Source organism: Haliotis rubra, unplaced genomic scaffold, assembly GCF_003918875.1.
Source record: "Haliotis rubra isolate DU_JTF1 unplaced genomic scaffold, ASM391887v1 Scf187, whole genome shotgun sequence".
Lineage (NCBI taxonomy): Eukaryota > Metazoa > Mollusca > Gastropoda > Lepetellida > Haliotidae > Haliotis > Haliotis rubra.
In genome coordinates, this window is record NW_025765858.1 from 760625 (window position 1) to 776596 (window position 15972).

Below are 15972 nucleotides of genomic sequence, written 5' to 3' on the forward strand. Positions count from 1 at the left end.
ATCAGCTTTGATATACGCGGCTGTGATACGATGTGTCAACTAAGTCAGCGAGCCTGACCACCAGAGTTGCCCCCCCCTTACGGTGAGCTGTGGTGAAATTGGGTTTAACGTCGTGATTGAGAATATTTCGCTCATATGACGACGTGCATGCGTGTGTATGTGTATGTGCGGCTGCTTGTACTAGCCCAGACTGAAGCTGGTTTTATAGTGCTAGCCCACTGAGATACCATGCCGCAGTGAAGCATGAATACCCCACTCAGACACATTATACTGACTCCGAGCCGACCAGTCCTTGTTGTACCCATTAATGCCGAGCGCCAGGCAGGGACCAACAAGTACCACATTATAATGTCTTTTGGTATGACGCGGCCGGGATCGACCCCCGCGACCTAACCACTACACCACGGAGTGCCCCTTACGACAAGCATGGGTTTCTGAAGACTAATTCTAACCCGGGTCTCGACCGGTTTTTCATAGTGAGTGAGTGGGTATGGTTTATACAGCGTTTACCACACACACCATTTTGGGATCGATCCAAGCCTTCAGCATGAGGAGTGAACCCTTTAACCACTAGGCTAGTAGGCTTCCCTTCGCCCTTCATGCTCCCCCAACAAAGATGGAGAGAACATATGAAGAAAACATATCCAAACTTTCTGTGACAAGACAAAAGAATATTTGTTTACATTCATTTATTTACATATCATAAATGATGACATTTATGTACAATATTATATTTACAAATTTTCACATTCATTCAAACATGTTGATGTCCAACAAAATCTCAGCACTACTATCAACCAGACACACAGTGATGTAACTGACATACTGTTTAAAGTGGTGCTAAACATGATCCATTGTTCAGGGATACATACAGCATCTATACTAACTCATGCCATTCACAGGCAATAATAATGAAAATAGTTTGTTCAAACTTGATATCTCTTAGATTTGTGTCTTCCCAGATATTTCAACTTTGCATTTGAACATTACGTTCAATATAATAAAGAAATGAACCTCTTCCTATTAATGAATACAGAATGCCATTTAGAAAGAGGTCAAATGTATATTGTTATATTTGGGATAACACTTTATCAGATTCCAGTACTTGTATTAGTTGATCATCATATTTCATCATGCTGTTATCAATCTCTTCAACCGACAAATTTATAAGAATGATGGGAAAGTTACAATTCTCATTTGGGTGGGAATTTTTACATAAAAAAAAACTATAAACATTGGGCTGAATGTAGGTATCTGGGCAGGTCTAACTGAATCCTTGCTGTAGGTGGCTGAGGTACAGTATTGTCGGTCCATCTGTCGTGATGACAACGTTTGGCAGTCACATGTACTGCCTTCAAAGAGTTGCGACAAGCACCGTCATATGTTGTTCAGAAGCGGGTCAGTTTGATGGGAAAGTTCTCTGTCACTAGGTGATCATCGTGGAACACAAGTACAATGTTGATCTCAAACTCTGAAACCAGAACACCACCTCCATGTAATAAACAACATGTAGTAAATTGTAAGCAGTTCTGCAGTATTTAATTGGCTTACTGTGCTATTACCAGAGACCATATGATAAATTTTTATTTAGGGTCTCTGCTGTTACTTTGTGACATGTTTTCATAAACTGAAAACAGATTTAGCCACACCTGCTTCAGGACGAATAAATTTGCATTCTTTCATGGAGAAATATACTGTAAGCGTGATACTTATTTTCGGCGTGGTGCAATTTTCGAATGGAATTGTCAGTTTAGACTACATCAGCGTCAATTATTCGCGCAATCAGTAATTGCGGAACTGCCAGCTGCCTCTTTGGCCGCCACTAATAGCAGTGAAAACAAACAGAGTGGCTTAACCTGTCAGGGTGGCGTTTATTGCTTACTCACAGGAAATCCCTATCTGTGCGATATACTAGTACACAGTAATCCGTTTACTCGCGAGGAAGAGATGAAAAACACATCTGGTCTTATGTTCCTAATTCTGACGATCTGGCGAATTAACTTCTACTGTATATGAAGCTCTTTGTGATTTCAAACAAGCCGGGTTGTTGTGAATGAGATGATTGAGTGTTAAGTGACTATTAAGCTTCAAGATGTACTGGTAAATAAAATCTTAATGAATAAATAAAATACTGCTGTATTATTTCTGTGGAGTATACAGTGGAATCTGTCTATCTGGACTGGCCTGGATCAGACTCATTTGTCCGGATTGTAAAGCAGTCCGGATTAGACAAGTTTTGTCCCTTACTGTAGACATTGCCATGATGAGTTTCCGCATAGTAACGTAGATAAGCCAAATTTTGAGGACCAAACAAAACAAGCTTTAACGATACATTAAGAACAAATTTGCCTGGACTCAGCGAGTAGCCCAGTTTTGGAGAAAACTGGATTACACAGAGTCTGGATTGGACAGATTCCACTGTGCATGAAAAATACCGTATTTCCTCTAGTAGAGGTCCATATGCCTTTTGATATGCTAGCTAATGGTAGAGTGTCTATTAGAAGCAGGTGTTTATGAGAGGGCTCAGCGTGGACCATAATGCTGAGTTACCCCCCTTTGACCATAAGTCGCATCATCTATTCATAGTTGTGAGACAGGATCACTGTCACTGCTAATCCTGCCCAGATATTTCAATAAACAGAAGGACTCACTTACCAATTTTAAAGTTACTTGTTGACAAAGTTGGGCAGGTGAAGAGACGTGGAAAGATCATGAAGATAGGGATGTTCTGCCCCCGACACACGTCTCCGTCAGCTATCTGGATGTTTTGTATCTCCGTCGCTGGAACAGTGAGTGAGTGAGTTGGTGGGGTTTTGTGACACTTTCAGCTCATTACACGGAAGTGGTGATTACTCTAAGTGAAGTGAGCATAACTATACAGAAGTGCTCATAAAGCACAAGTGTGCATTCTATGAAAGTGTTCATTATAAATTATATGTATGTCTTCATTATATGAATGTGCTTATTATATGTAAATATTCATTATATGTAGGGCTGATTGGGGCAGCTTAGTGGTTAAAGTATTAAAGTTCGCCATTGTATCTATATATATTTCTAATTTTTCAAATTTTGGAGATTTGGGGAATATATTTATTCTTCTTTTTATCATAACTTCTCTCAGTCAAAGCAGAAATTCATGTCACCAAAATAATTTTCTAACAATTACAGTTAACTTCTTGAGCTCTATACTTTCAATCACAGTTTGGTTTGGACAGCTAATATAGAATTGAGAGATGTGAAAAATATGTTTTCTTGGTGGTAAGTGACCACTTGATGTATATTACAGTCGAACTGTGTATAACAAACCGTGGTTATAATGAACTAACATTAGTGGTGCCTTTGAGTTCATAATAACCAGAGTGATTAAGGGTAACCCTAGTGGTTAAAGCGTTAAGCTCGTCACCACGAAGACCCAGGTTCCATTCCCCACATGGGTACAGTGTTTGAAGCCCATTTCTGGTGTCCCTCGCCGTGATATTATATTGTAGATATATGTAAGTATGCTCACTCACTAAATAAACATTAATTTTACTTAAGTATTTATTATATTTCAATGTTCATAATGCATAAGTGTTCATTATAAGCAAGTGTGCTTTTTGTTTAAGAGCACATATGTACTCATTTCATATCAGTGCACATTTTGTGTATGCGTTTGTTAAATGTAAGTGTTTATTAAATGAAAGTTCTCATTGACGCCAAGACCTCATTACGTGCAAGTGTTCATTAAACATAAGTGCTCACTACATGCAATAAATGTGTTCTTTAAAAATATGTGCTTATGGCATGCAAGTGTTCATGAACGTAAGTGCCCATTACATGCTCGGGTATATTAAATGTAAGCGTTCATTGCATGCAAGTGTTCATCAAACGTAATTGTTTATTACATGCAACTGTACATGAAGAGAGTGCTCATAACTCGTTAAAGACCATTAAATGTAAGTGATCAATACATGTAAGTGTTCATTTAACGTAAGTGCTCATTATACACAAGAAACTACATACCATCTTTAGCATACCCCTCTGCACAGCCACATGTCTCTACTCTGACCAGCTGGATCTCGATAGACTTGATCTGTGCATCACATTGATCAACTTGCAGCTGGAACATAAACAGAGAGGGGACAAGCTAATAACATTGAAATCAGCGAGCACACACACGCATGCCACACACACAAACATGCACACTGCACCCCATGAAAACACAACAACACACAAAAACACGCAAACACGATACACAGAGCTAGGATTATCGCATTTGAAAATGCACATCTACAAATTACAAACAGATCCAAATGAAGCCTTGAACAAAGAAGAATTTCTGTCTAGAGCTGAGTTAATGTAGATTTGCCAAATCATTCTCCACGTGAGTAGGATTCTTCTATTTCATCTCATATCTTTCCCAATATGACCCGGACAAACAAAACCACGCTTCTGTCAATGTCCCAGAATCTGTAAAATAATTCTTAACAGAAATAAGTTAACTGCAATAAGTTTTAAGCCCCATATATATATAATGCCAAGAATGTAAGTTAATGAGGTAATCAATCTGTTTGTAATCAGGCCACAGAGAGAAGCCTCCACGACTTCTTGAACAACAGTAAGGGGAGACAACTCTGTTGGTATTACAGAGTCTTCAGGAAATTCATAATTCAAAACATGAGGGCATTTGTTGGACACAGACTATAAATTGAATGCAGTACTTTCTTTAGGGAAAAGAACACTAATATTTTATTCAGATACTTCAGCTTAACGGATCTGCGTTTCAAACGCCACATTTGGGATAAGGTTTGTGAAGTACTGATCCACTTTTTCTTCAACTCATTCACTCACTCACCATTTCACGATCTGGGGGTATAAATCTCTGATCGAACTCAACCGCCAACAGTTTTGAATCAGTACCTTACAATGAAAATGGAATCCAAAATATAACATATGTTATATCTGACCACTTGTTAAATATCAATTTGTATACTGACTGACTGACTGAGTTTGGTTTTCGCTTTTAGCAATATTCCAGCAATATCATGGCTGGGGACACCAGAAATGGGCTTCACTCATTGTACCCATGTGGGGATTCGAACCCGGTCTTCGGCGCGACGAGCCAGCGCTTTAACCACTAGACTACCCCACAGCCCCAACTTGTATACACAACTTTCAGCCATGGTGGCCAATCCAATTTAAATTTGCCAGATGTGCACAAAGTATATGGTGTAGACTACCATTCATCCAAGGCGTATTCTTCAATGAATGGATCTGAACCTGGAGTGGACTGTGACTCACCTCGCCTGTTAACGGCTTCGTTATCTGCAGATTGGACGAGCTGAGCTTTCCTTTCACTTTAAACCTTGGCACATTCTGTTTCTGGAATCAAAACACACACCCATTGAACAAATCCAACAAGTCTACTTTCCTGAGAATAACTTGAAGCTTGAAACTCGGGGTAGACCTAACTAGTATACATTCTTATGGAAAGGTATTGTAGCTACAACGAAACAAACAACAAAGAAACATACAATAAAATACAATAATTAGCACTTTTATCAAATTCTTCCTCATCATGATTTTTCTTCCTAAATTTTAAACCAGTATCAAGTAGGAGGTCAAAATACCCACTGCAGTTATCACAGCGTTCAGAAACCTGGTACAAAGAAACAGAATCCAAGGCACAAGCAGGAGGGCATGAATGCAGAAAGGGACCCATTAAGACCTGTTTACAACAAGTTATCTACTAGTGGTCTGGCAGGGGAGACAACCTCCATGGTGAAGTGGATAGAGTGTCAGCCCGGAGAGTGGAAAGCAGTGGTTTGATCTTCGGAAGGGTCATAAAAGACATTCAAAATTTTGTACTTATTATTCTTTCTGACACTTGACATTAAGGAAATAAAACTGAGGAATAATTGGCAGAGTGACATCATACCGTGTCTGAGAGTGAGTGAGTGAGTTTAGTTTTACGCCACACTCAGCAATATTCCCACTTTATGGCGGTGGTCTGTGAATAATTTGAGTCTGGACCAGATAATCCAATGATCAGCAGCATGAGAATCGATCTGTGCAATTGGGAACCGATGACATGTGTCAACCAAGTCAGTGAGCCTGACCACCAAATCCTGTTAGTCGCCTCTTACAACAAACATGGGTTTCTGAAGATCAATTCTAACCCGGACCTTCATGGGTTCCATGTCTGAGACAGACAGACAGACAGACAGACAGACAGTGTGACATCGTGCTCCTGTTTATCATAAATACCTTACATAGATGCAGCATGATGTCTCTGTACCAATTTTATCTTTTAATGTCAAGTGTCAGGTATCCACACTGTGAACAAGTGCGTGAGGGGCACTGTCCCCAATCAACATTCTTTCAGTTGCTCAGCAAATTTCATGGACATTTTGACAATTATGTCTGAAAGAGTCTTGACAAAACAAGAATGAATTTTTGTGGACAAAACATAAGAACATATTGGGTACGAGGAGAATGTAACCATGGTAAGTACCTCCTTTATATTCGTCAATGTTTCTGGGGTGATCGTGAAGTTGACAAGTTTTGGCTTTGACTTCTCTTCTTGTTCCTGAAACAAACAGATGAGGAGTGTTTGCTTGATTGTCTGCTGTTTAATATTCCAGCTAGATGAGAACTAAACATTACTGGTTCTGGGCCAGACAGTCCAGTGATTGACATCATGGACAATGATAAATGCATACGGTATACAATGCCATAGATCAGCCAAGTCAGCAAGCTTGGCCATCCAATCCTGTTAGTCGCCTCTTACTGCAAGCATCGGTTTGTGAAGACCGATTCCAACCTGTATCTTCAAGGGGATCATGAGGCATTAAACGTGTAATTTTGTTTACTTTTCATTATTGCATTTCGACAGCATGGATCGCTGTATGGTATCTACCACTAATTTCAGTCCTTCATTAAACATTGGAAAGCCGCTGATATCAATAGACACCAGCATGACATAATATTCATAATCCAAAATATCTCTTGCAACTTTTTCAGTTTAGACAGAACAGTATCCAAGGGTTACTTCCTGTGGAAGCCAGTTTGGGATGATTAATTTTGATAACTTCGTGAAGGACAAAAAATTTGCTTTTTAATAACTTTCTTCCGTAAAACCAACAAATACTGTTACCGATCAGTTGCCCATGTGACCTAACACGTGATATCAATTGGCAAACCTGATATCAGTTCCCTTTGTCTTTTTATCTGTTGGTAAAGGCGGGTATCGGAGACTGTTAAATAAGCACACTCATAGTAAAACAAGAGTCCAGTATATTAAAACTGAGATCATCGATGATTATAATTGTTTGTGGCCAGTACGTACCTTATACTCGACAATGAATTCGGTCTGCTTCTGAAGGTCCTTGTTGAGCAGAGATCTCTTCATGTCCACCTTCACACAGTACTGAAACACGACAGTGGCACAAGGATCAAGTCATTATCAATATGAGTGAGTGAGTGAGTTTAGTGCTTTTCAGCGTCGCTCTTAGCAATATTCCAGCTATATCACGGTGAGCGGGGACACCAGAAATGGGCTTCACACATTGTACCCATGTATGGGAATCGAACCAGGTCTTCGATGCATGGACGAAATGAGCGCTTTAACCACTAGGCTACCCCTACACCGCCCCATTATCAATATGAAATTCCTGATGAGAAGAAGGGTTCAAATAACTATAACAATAAATACCAAAATGTCATGTTTTTACCAAATAGTGAAAATGGATCGATCGTTTGATGGTGCTTAGTAAAATGATGGTAGCGGATCGATCGTTTGATGGTGCTTAGTAAAAGATGGTGCTTCACCAAAAGAAAACTTGCAGAAGCAGTTCAAATCCGGAGACACAAGCCCTCAATCAACAGAATCCAGGGATATCTCATCCCTTCTGCATACAATGAACTGATAAAAACAACAGATTACACCACTCCAGCTATCATTGCTAATTAATCTCATCAGCCATGTATATTTTGTCTCTGCCGCTAGGACCATTGGCTTCCTCCTATTGTCACTACATTATTACCACCGTGCCTTGCTGTTATTGTTAATCCCCCTTGATTCATACCTACATGTTGTTATTACTTAATCCCTGTTCATGTATATAAGTCTGTTCTGTGCTGTAGTACTTCACTCTTATAAGAATCCATACCGAAACGTTGCATCATATATAATAAAAGAAGTTGTTATCCATAAACAATCTTACTTTTCTTATTAGTCACCAACTTCTAAATGCCAATTAAACAGATAGTAAATAGTTTGTTGGATACATCTTTGAAATACTGGTTGGTTGGTTTGCTGTCTAAGGCCACACTCAGCAATATTCCCGTTATATGACAGCGATCTGTAAATAATCGAGTCTGGACTAGACAGACCAGTGATCAATTGCATGGGCATCGATCTATGCAATTGGGATACGATGACATGTGTCAACCAAGTCAGCGAGTCTGACCACCCAATCCTGTTAGTCGCCTCTTACGACAAGAATGGGTTTACGGAAGATCAATTCAAGATGGACAAAGACTCCTAGGTACTTCCAGCAAACTGTGTTGTCTCTTCTCAAATCAGAGCGGGTTGTCAAAGTACTGTGTTTTGACGGATACATCATTGCACTTCTTGTACCATGTTGTCCAACAGATGGAAACCTCACGTATATGTTGACAAAGACTCCATGACACTTCTTGTACAGTGTTGCTACCCCTTAGATCAGAGCGGTACCTCAAACTATTGACCAGGACTCACCTGTATGTTGACAAATACTCCATAACACTTCTTGTACACTGTTGCTACCCCTTAGATCAGAGCGGTACCTCAAACTATTGACCAGGACTCACCTGTATGTTGACAAATACTCCATGGTATGTCTCGTACAGTGTTTTTCCTGCCTTCGCTCTGAGCGGTACCTCGAAGGGGATCTCAGTCTTCCCTGATGGTAGCTTGCCAGGTTTGGCCACATCGAGGTGGTAGTTGATCAACTGGATAGGCTGGAGTATAAAGAAATGTAATATAATAATCATGGTATTCACAAAATTGTATTGATCATGGTATTCCAGGTCTCCAGCAATCTAAACTGACCAGACAAGTTCTTATTATATGGGTATTTATATAGCGCCACAGTCCATCCCATCTACAAGCATGCTCAAAGAGCTTCTTTATTTTTCCTTGATCATTGGATGTCAATCTCAGCAGGGTATCACATTACCAATCTCAACTCCCTGGGGATCATACAACTCTTGCAGCCTCTTGGCGCACCGAGTTAATGTGGCTTTCCCATCCTTATGAGGTACCCATTTTTTGCCAGCTTGGTGGACTGGGACACATAGTCACAGTACTTTGTCCAAATTACTGCACATTGCTGTGCCCGCAACAAGGTGTTTGCACGTATTCATGTGGCCACCATCTGGTCATCTACCAACGGATCGTGGGTTCTTTTAAGTGCACAGGGTTGTGTACTGTAAACTAGAGGTTGTGACAACTCTGAAAGAGTCTGCACACAAAGTTTACTCCAAGCATTTTACACCCGGTCCCAGGTGGGCTCGATTCCGTCACCTCAAGTTTGCTGGATCACTAGCCTGACGCCTTAGACTGCTCGCCCACCATGCCAAATGATGAATAAAATGGTGCAGTTGACCAGCTGGATCTGGTGGCCAGGTTCGGTGGCTAGGATGACAGTGTGTCACCATACAAACATGTTCTTGTTTGTTGTTTAGATAATTTACATCTCAAGTGTCAGCATTTACTCTTCTTCACATCCTGTATGTCTTGTGAGAACTAAAACATGAAGACACATAGAAGCAGTAATATAAGGGTTGTACACTGATGGCGTTGTTCACAATGGCAATCACATGATTATCTGATTCTGACTTGATCAGAGCTCCAGATAAGATTTAGCTCATGTGGGTACTGTACCCACTGTATTTTTTTGGAGTGGGTATTATGAATGTTGAGTGGGTATTTCATTTTCCTTACCCACTGCTTTCAAATATGTTCGTACATGTACTTCAGTCATTTTACTCACCTAGGTATTATGTCATTGAGTAAGTTTACTAAGCAGGTATGTTCTGACTTATGTCATACCTAATCAAAACCAACTTAAATATAATGGAAATGATTTCATAAAAAATCACTCATCCTATACTGACAGTACAACACTTGTCCTATACTAACAGTACAACTTAGCAATCAACGTCTTTTTCATTACGCAAGCGATTTTTATAAATATATTCCGTACGCATTTGTTTTAAACCTTTTGCGTATCTAACATTTTAAATGCGTTAATTGGTACGCAACAATTATTTTTAAATGCGTAATTGGAAATTATCTATGCGTATTTTACCTGGATACGCAGCTTATCTGGGCCTCTGCTTGATCATACACAGCTGGAGTTCATCATTGCTGAGTGTAATTAAACAGCAAGTACACAAAAATTTGTATGCTTCTTATTCAGGGATGGCACAAATGACTTGCACAGCAGAGTGCATATCAAACAAATTTAAATACCAAAATGTCTTCAATATTTCACTCTGAAAGTTTGAATCATTACCACAGTCTGTCCCAACATGTTTGAGTCTACTTGCCCAAACATGACCTTACAAAATTTCCATTAATGCTCTGTGTTATCATATGAACCATTGTCTGCTTGGCATACTGGACCAAACAGAACGTTACTCAGGCTTCAGACCAGTGGTTAAAGTCACAGACTGTCACAGTGATGTCTGCTAATATTTCTGTGACAGGCAAGCTGAGAGTGGATGGGAAATTACTTTTGTGAAAGCCTGTATATGTTGACAAAGATTTCTTGGAATCAGTTTATTAGTTTACAGTTACCGACACATATGTCCCATTTGACCATTCTATAAAAGACTTTGTGTATTCATAGATATCAGCTGTGGCAGCCGTGCCAATTTACACTTGTCAGAGGGCTACAGAAAAGACAAAAAAGACTCCAGTTGTCCGGCTTCTATTTTCTTGGAAGTATCGGCGGCTGAGTGGGTTAGATGGCTGACTGTGTGTTCTGGCAATTAGGTGCCTGACTCTGAGAGCATGGGCTCAAATCCCAGATGGGACTCAACCTAACAAAAGTACATGAATCTGTACTTTACTGAGAAAGTGGAATCCTAAATATAACATATGTTATAGTTTACCTTTTGATTCAGCCTTTCTCTGTTGCTGTATATGACCTATAATATCCATGTGGAACAGGTGCGGATACAGCTTTTTCAGAAAGGGGGGATGCACACTATTGAGCAAAGGAGGGGTGCACACTTCATTTTCATGAGAGTTTCAATGGTCATTTAATAAACTTTCAGGGCAAAAGGGGGGGTGCGCTCCCCTGCAACCCCCCTCTGGATCCGCCTATGTGGAATGGTGTCTATCCACCAGTGATAATGATATTAAGAATATCACTGTCATATGACATTTCAGTTCTGTTATATGCGGGGTGGTGGGGTAGTCTAGTGGTTAAAGCATCCGCTCGTCACGCCGAAGACCCGGGTTCGATTCCCCACATGGGCACAATGTGTGAAGTCCATTTCTGGTGTCCCCCGCCGTGATGTTGCTGGAATATTGCTAAAAGCAGCGTAAAACCCAACTCACTCACTCATTCTGTTATATGCAGGGTTTCACTCAATGCGCTATTGTGAGTCCACTATTCACAAATGTAAACAATGGGCGCACAATAGTATTCACTGCACCCACAACACATCTATGACTTGCTAAGTGTTTGGTTGTTTCCTTCAGAGCAGTTACATGCATCATTACATCCATCAATCCACATGATCAATGATTCATTCCAGGCGCTACAGAAATTATCAAAACATACAGTTCTCTACACTGTCACAGACCCTCATATTGCCAGCAGGGACTCTTAAAACTATGTTTATGAGTCGAGGAAAGACCATGCATATGCATTTTACAAGCTGCAAGAAATACTGATCATTTGTATTTGTGTGAGTGCATCTTAAAATTTATTAGGTTATGGTGAGTGAGTGAGTGTAGTTTTACGCCGTACGCAGCAATATTCCAGCTATATCGCGGTGGTCTGTAAATAACCATTTGGACAGACTGTGGTAATGATTCAGACAATCCAGTGATCAACACCATGAGCAGCGATCTGCGCAAGTGGGAACTGATGACATGTGTCAACCAAGCGAGCGAGCCTGACCACCCAATCCTGTTAGTCGCTTCTTACAACAAAGATGGGTTACTGAAGATCAATATTCTAACCCGGCCCTTCACGGGTCTTGCATATTCAACCTAAATACACTTCTTGTCTTCAGCTTCAGAGGACTACGTCTGTGTCTATACCGGATTTCACTTCACGATCGGAATGTGCCTTTTCTGTCAGATTTTCTAACAAATTAAATCTCAGATACCTATGTTAACACTGAAACTAGACTACCTAATATTGGTGATCATGAGCCCCACTGACTCACCAGAGCAGGCCAAGTCACTATGAAGGGGTGTCTATGCTCTGGCAAGGTATTTACTTCCACCTGGATCAAGTCGACATTGATCTCAATCTTGCTTGTTCTTCTGTTAAATAATGTTGATTTTCCCCAAATCACCTATTACTCTAAACCATGGGTATCTATCAAACAAATAGCTCAACCATGGCATACACAGTTTACCTAATTATGCATAGATGCATGTACCTGGGACAATAGACTTGTGAAAATGTAACTCTTTCATTATTCAGTCTGGGAAGAACAAGGTTGGTTGGTTTGTTCTTTAGCGTCGCGCTCAAGCTATATGGTGGTAAATAATCATAATCATAATAATTCTCCAAACTTAAATCCTACATTACTGGGGCGGTGGGGTAGCCTAGTGGTTAAAGCGTTCGCTCGTCACGCCGAAGGCCCGGGTTCGATTCCCAACATGGGTACAACTTGTGAAGCCCATTTCTGGTGTCCCCCACCGTGATATTGCTGGAATATTGCTAAAAACGGCGTAAAACCAAACTCAGCCAGCCAGCCAGCCTACATTACTGTAAATGTGGGTCTTATGAACATACTCTGATTCTCTTTAAAACAATCAGATAAGCTGTTACTGACGGATGGGTGTGACATGCAGACTGTTCATTGTGAGTATTTTTGTTTCTTAACACTGTACTCAGGAATATTAAAGATTTGATAGTCTGTAAATTAATCAAGTCAAGAGCCAACTATCCAGTGATTGACACATGTACTTTGATCAATGCAACTGGGATAAAATGTCTTGAAACAACTGTCCCCGAGAATGACAGCCCGATACTGTAAGTCACCTTTTACAAAAAAAAGATGTTCATTCATCCTCTTACAAAAAAAGGCATAACATTTGTTGTGATCATATGAAGCAAAATATGGAATAGTGATATATGTAAACTAGTCAAATTTTCACACGTTTCAAACAAACACTCCTGGCCACAACTTTTCCTGATGTTACGTTAACTTAATAACATAAATGTAAAATGTAAACAAGACCTAGTAGCAGTCAACTGTCTTCCAATTTCCACATAAAGAGGCAGAACTGTCAATGTCAGAGACAGATGGTGTTGCCTCATGTCAGTCACTAAGTATGTTGGACCGCCTCCGTGGTGTAGTGGTTAGAGCGTCCGCCCAGAGAGCGAAAGGTCGTGGGTTCGATCCCTGACCGCGTCATACCATAAGACGTACAAATATGGTACTTGTTGGTCCCTGTCTGGCGTTCGGCATTAATGGGTACAACAAGGACTGGTTGGCTCGGAGTCAGTATAATGTGTCTGAGTGGGGTATTCATGCTTCACTGCGGCATGGTATCTCAGTGGGCTAGCACTATAAAACCAGCTTCAGTCTGGGATAATACAAGCAGCTGCACATAGACATACACACGCATGCACGTCATCATATTAGCGAAATATTCTCCAGTGCGACGTTAACCCAATTTCACCTCACCTCCACATAAAGAAGCAGAACTGTCAATGTCAGAGACAGATGGTGTTGTCTCATGTCAGTCACTAATTATGTTGCTCTGCCAGATCCTACTGGCATTTTCAGGTGATGATGGGTCAAGCATTGACTGTCAGGCCTGTCCAAGCTATTGTCTAAATTTGCCTCCTACCTTGAGAGAGTTGTAGAAGGCCTCAAAGACGCCAACACTTTTGGCACTGAGCTGTAGATTAACAACGCCATCTACCGCAAGGGTGATGCCCTGGTGCTGTAACTCCCCACGACTCTGCACCACCACAACACCGGATACGACATCCTGAGAGAAACAAAAGGAGTTCATCCGTTCATTATCTAAGATGATTTAATGCCATTAAAATACATTAATTGTTCTGAAATATGGTGAGGCAATTAAATGAATGAGTGGGTATGGTTTAATGCTGCTTTTAGCAATCTTCAAGCAATATCATGGCAGGGTACACCAGAAATCGTCTTCACACATACACCTGAGCCTTTGGTGAACACTGTCTCCACCACCCTTAATGATATTGAAAGTTTCAAAATTAAAAACATTACAATAAGTTCACATTACAATCGAACACCGAATGTTCATGTTCTTCCATGTGCCATAAAGGCTACAAAGTATACATAGTTCGACAATAATACCTTGATGATGTTTTTGAGAACATTAAATGGATAAAATGTTAAAATGTAAAATAATGGGTTGCTTAACCATATAGGCATTAAAATGTATAATCAGAACAGTTGAAGAGCGACAGATGACAGTCATTACCTTGATTTCAGAGTTTTGTGTCATTACACGCGTCCCGCACTCAGATCCCTGTGCCAGAAACGTCCTTTTGAGAACATTAAATGGATAAAATGTTAAAATCTTACAAATAATGAAAGGTTGCAGTCAAAACCACTTACTGCAAAGATGTCACACGCTAAGAGAATCATTAAAATGTATTAATCAGAACACATAACAAGATATTGTCTTTTCTACAGGAATCTCGGTATGTAGACTTTGTTGTTGTGTTGGTCTTTTCCCATTAACTATACATTTTCAATCAAACTATGCATTTGTGTCAGAGTATCGACCCAAATGTAGGGTTTTAATCATCTGCAATCCATTTTAGTATTACCCGGTGGCCCGGCCCGGCCCGACTTTTCTTGGCCCGACTTTTAGGCCATCCCGTATAGGACCGCATCGCGGCTCTCGGCTAACATTGTACAAGCAACACAGTTAGAAAATGTTGAGTTTGTTTGTTAACCGTCGCACTCAGTGGTGTTCCTGCTATATGAAGGCGTGGCCCGAAGACGTTTTGTAAATAATCGAGTCTGGGCTCAAATAAGCAGTTACTGATACGATGACATTTGTCAACGAAGTCAGCGAGTTGATCACTCGATCCCGTTAGTCAACTGGACAGTTGGGATAGATCTACAGCAGAAATGTCACTCATGCAACAAATACGAAAAGTAACAGAAGAATAACTTAACGTGTTTACTTAATAAATATGTCAAAACAACCTGAAATACACTCAAAGTGATAATCGCCATCGAGAAACGAAAAAGGGGAGGGGCAATCAGGTGATCGAAAACAGGACATCGAAATTTCCAACATGCAAATACTGCAAAAAATAACAGTTAGATTTACCATTTCATTGCTTGATTCTCTTACGAGGGCACATATACGGACTATGCTTTGCATGATGACAAGTACATTGACAAATCAATCCAAACTTACCCCTTCCCTATAAACCTTGTTCACTTTCTTCAGACGAATGTCGATCGTCGCCATCTTGGATTGTCATGTGACTCAAGTTAGCCGCACACAACATGTAAAATACAATAATACGATCGTCCAAAAGATAACAATATCTCACAGCATGACATTTCATTGATATCTACAATGTTTAAATTTATATAACATCAAGAAATAAACTATAATCAACTGTGCATTAAATCAGAATTTAATTAATTTCAAAATATATATTTTAGGATAGCTTCAGAAAAGCAAGTTATTTAAATGTTCATAAGGTATAACAGGTATAATTGTAATCCCATGATTAC

General features: G+C 40.1%; 1 protein-coding gene across 1 annotated transcript; it reads right to left on the minus strand.

Annotated features, from left to right (window-relative positions):
* Positions 1-785: 785 nt before the first annotated feature.
* Positions 786-15720, minus strand: LOC124274047 (vacuolar protein sorting-associated protein 26C-like). Its single transcript, XM_046709376.1, has 9 exons — positions 15647-15720; positions 14075-14218; positions 8833-8982; positions 7328-7408; positions 6494-6568; positions 5281-5361; positions 4003-4099; positions 2656-2781; positions 786-1471 (listed from the first exon to the last, which is right to left on the minus strand). The coding sequence occupies exons 1-9, from the start codon at positions 15698-15700 to the stop codon at positions 1389-1391; spliced, it is 891 nt and encodes a 296-aa protein (XP_046565332.1). The 5' UTR covers positions 15701-15720; the 3' UTR covers positions 786-1388.
* Positions 15721-15972: the final 252 nt, after the last annotated feature.

Coding starts and splice junctions, on each gene's coding strand:
- LOC124274047 (XM_046709376.1), bottom strand. CDS start 15,700: ATGGCGACGATCGACATTCGTCTGAAGAAAGTGAACAAGGTTTATAGG. Junction 8,983..14,074: donor CCTTCTACAACTCTCTCAAG/GTAGGAGGCAAA, acceptor TTTATACTCCAG/CCTATCCAGTTGATCAACTA. Junction 2,782..4,002: donor AGAGGGGTATGCTAAAGATG/GTATGTAGTTTC, acceptor TCACTGTTCCAG/CGACGGAGATACAAAACATC.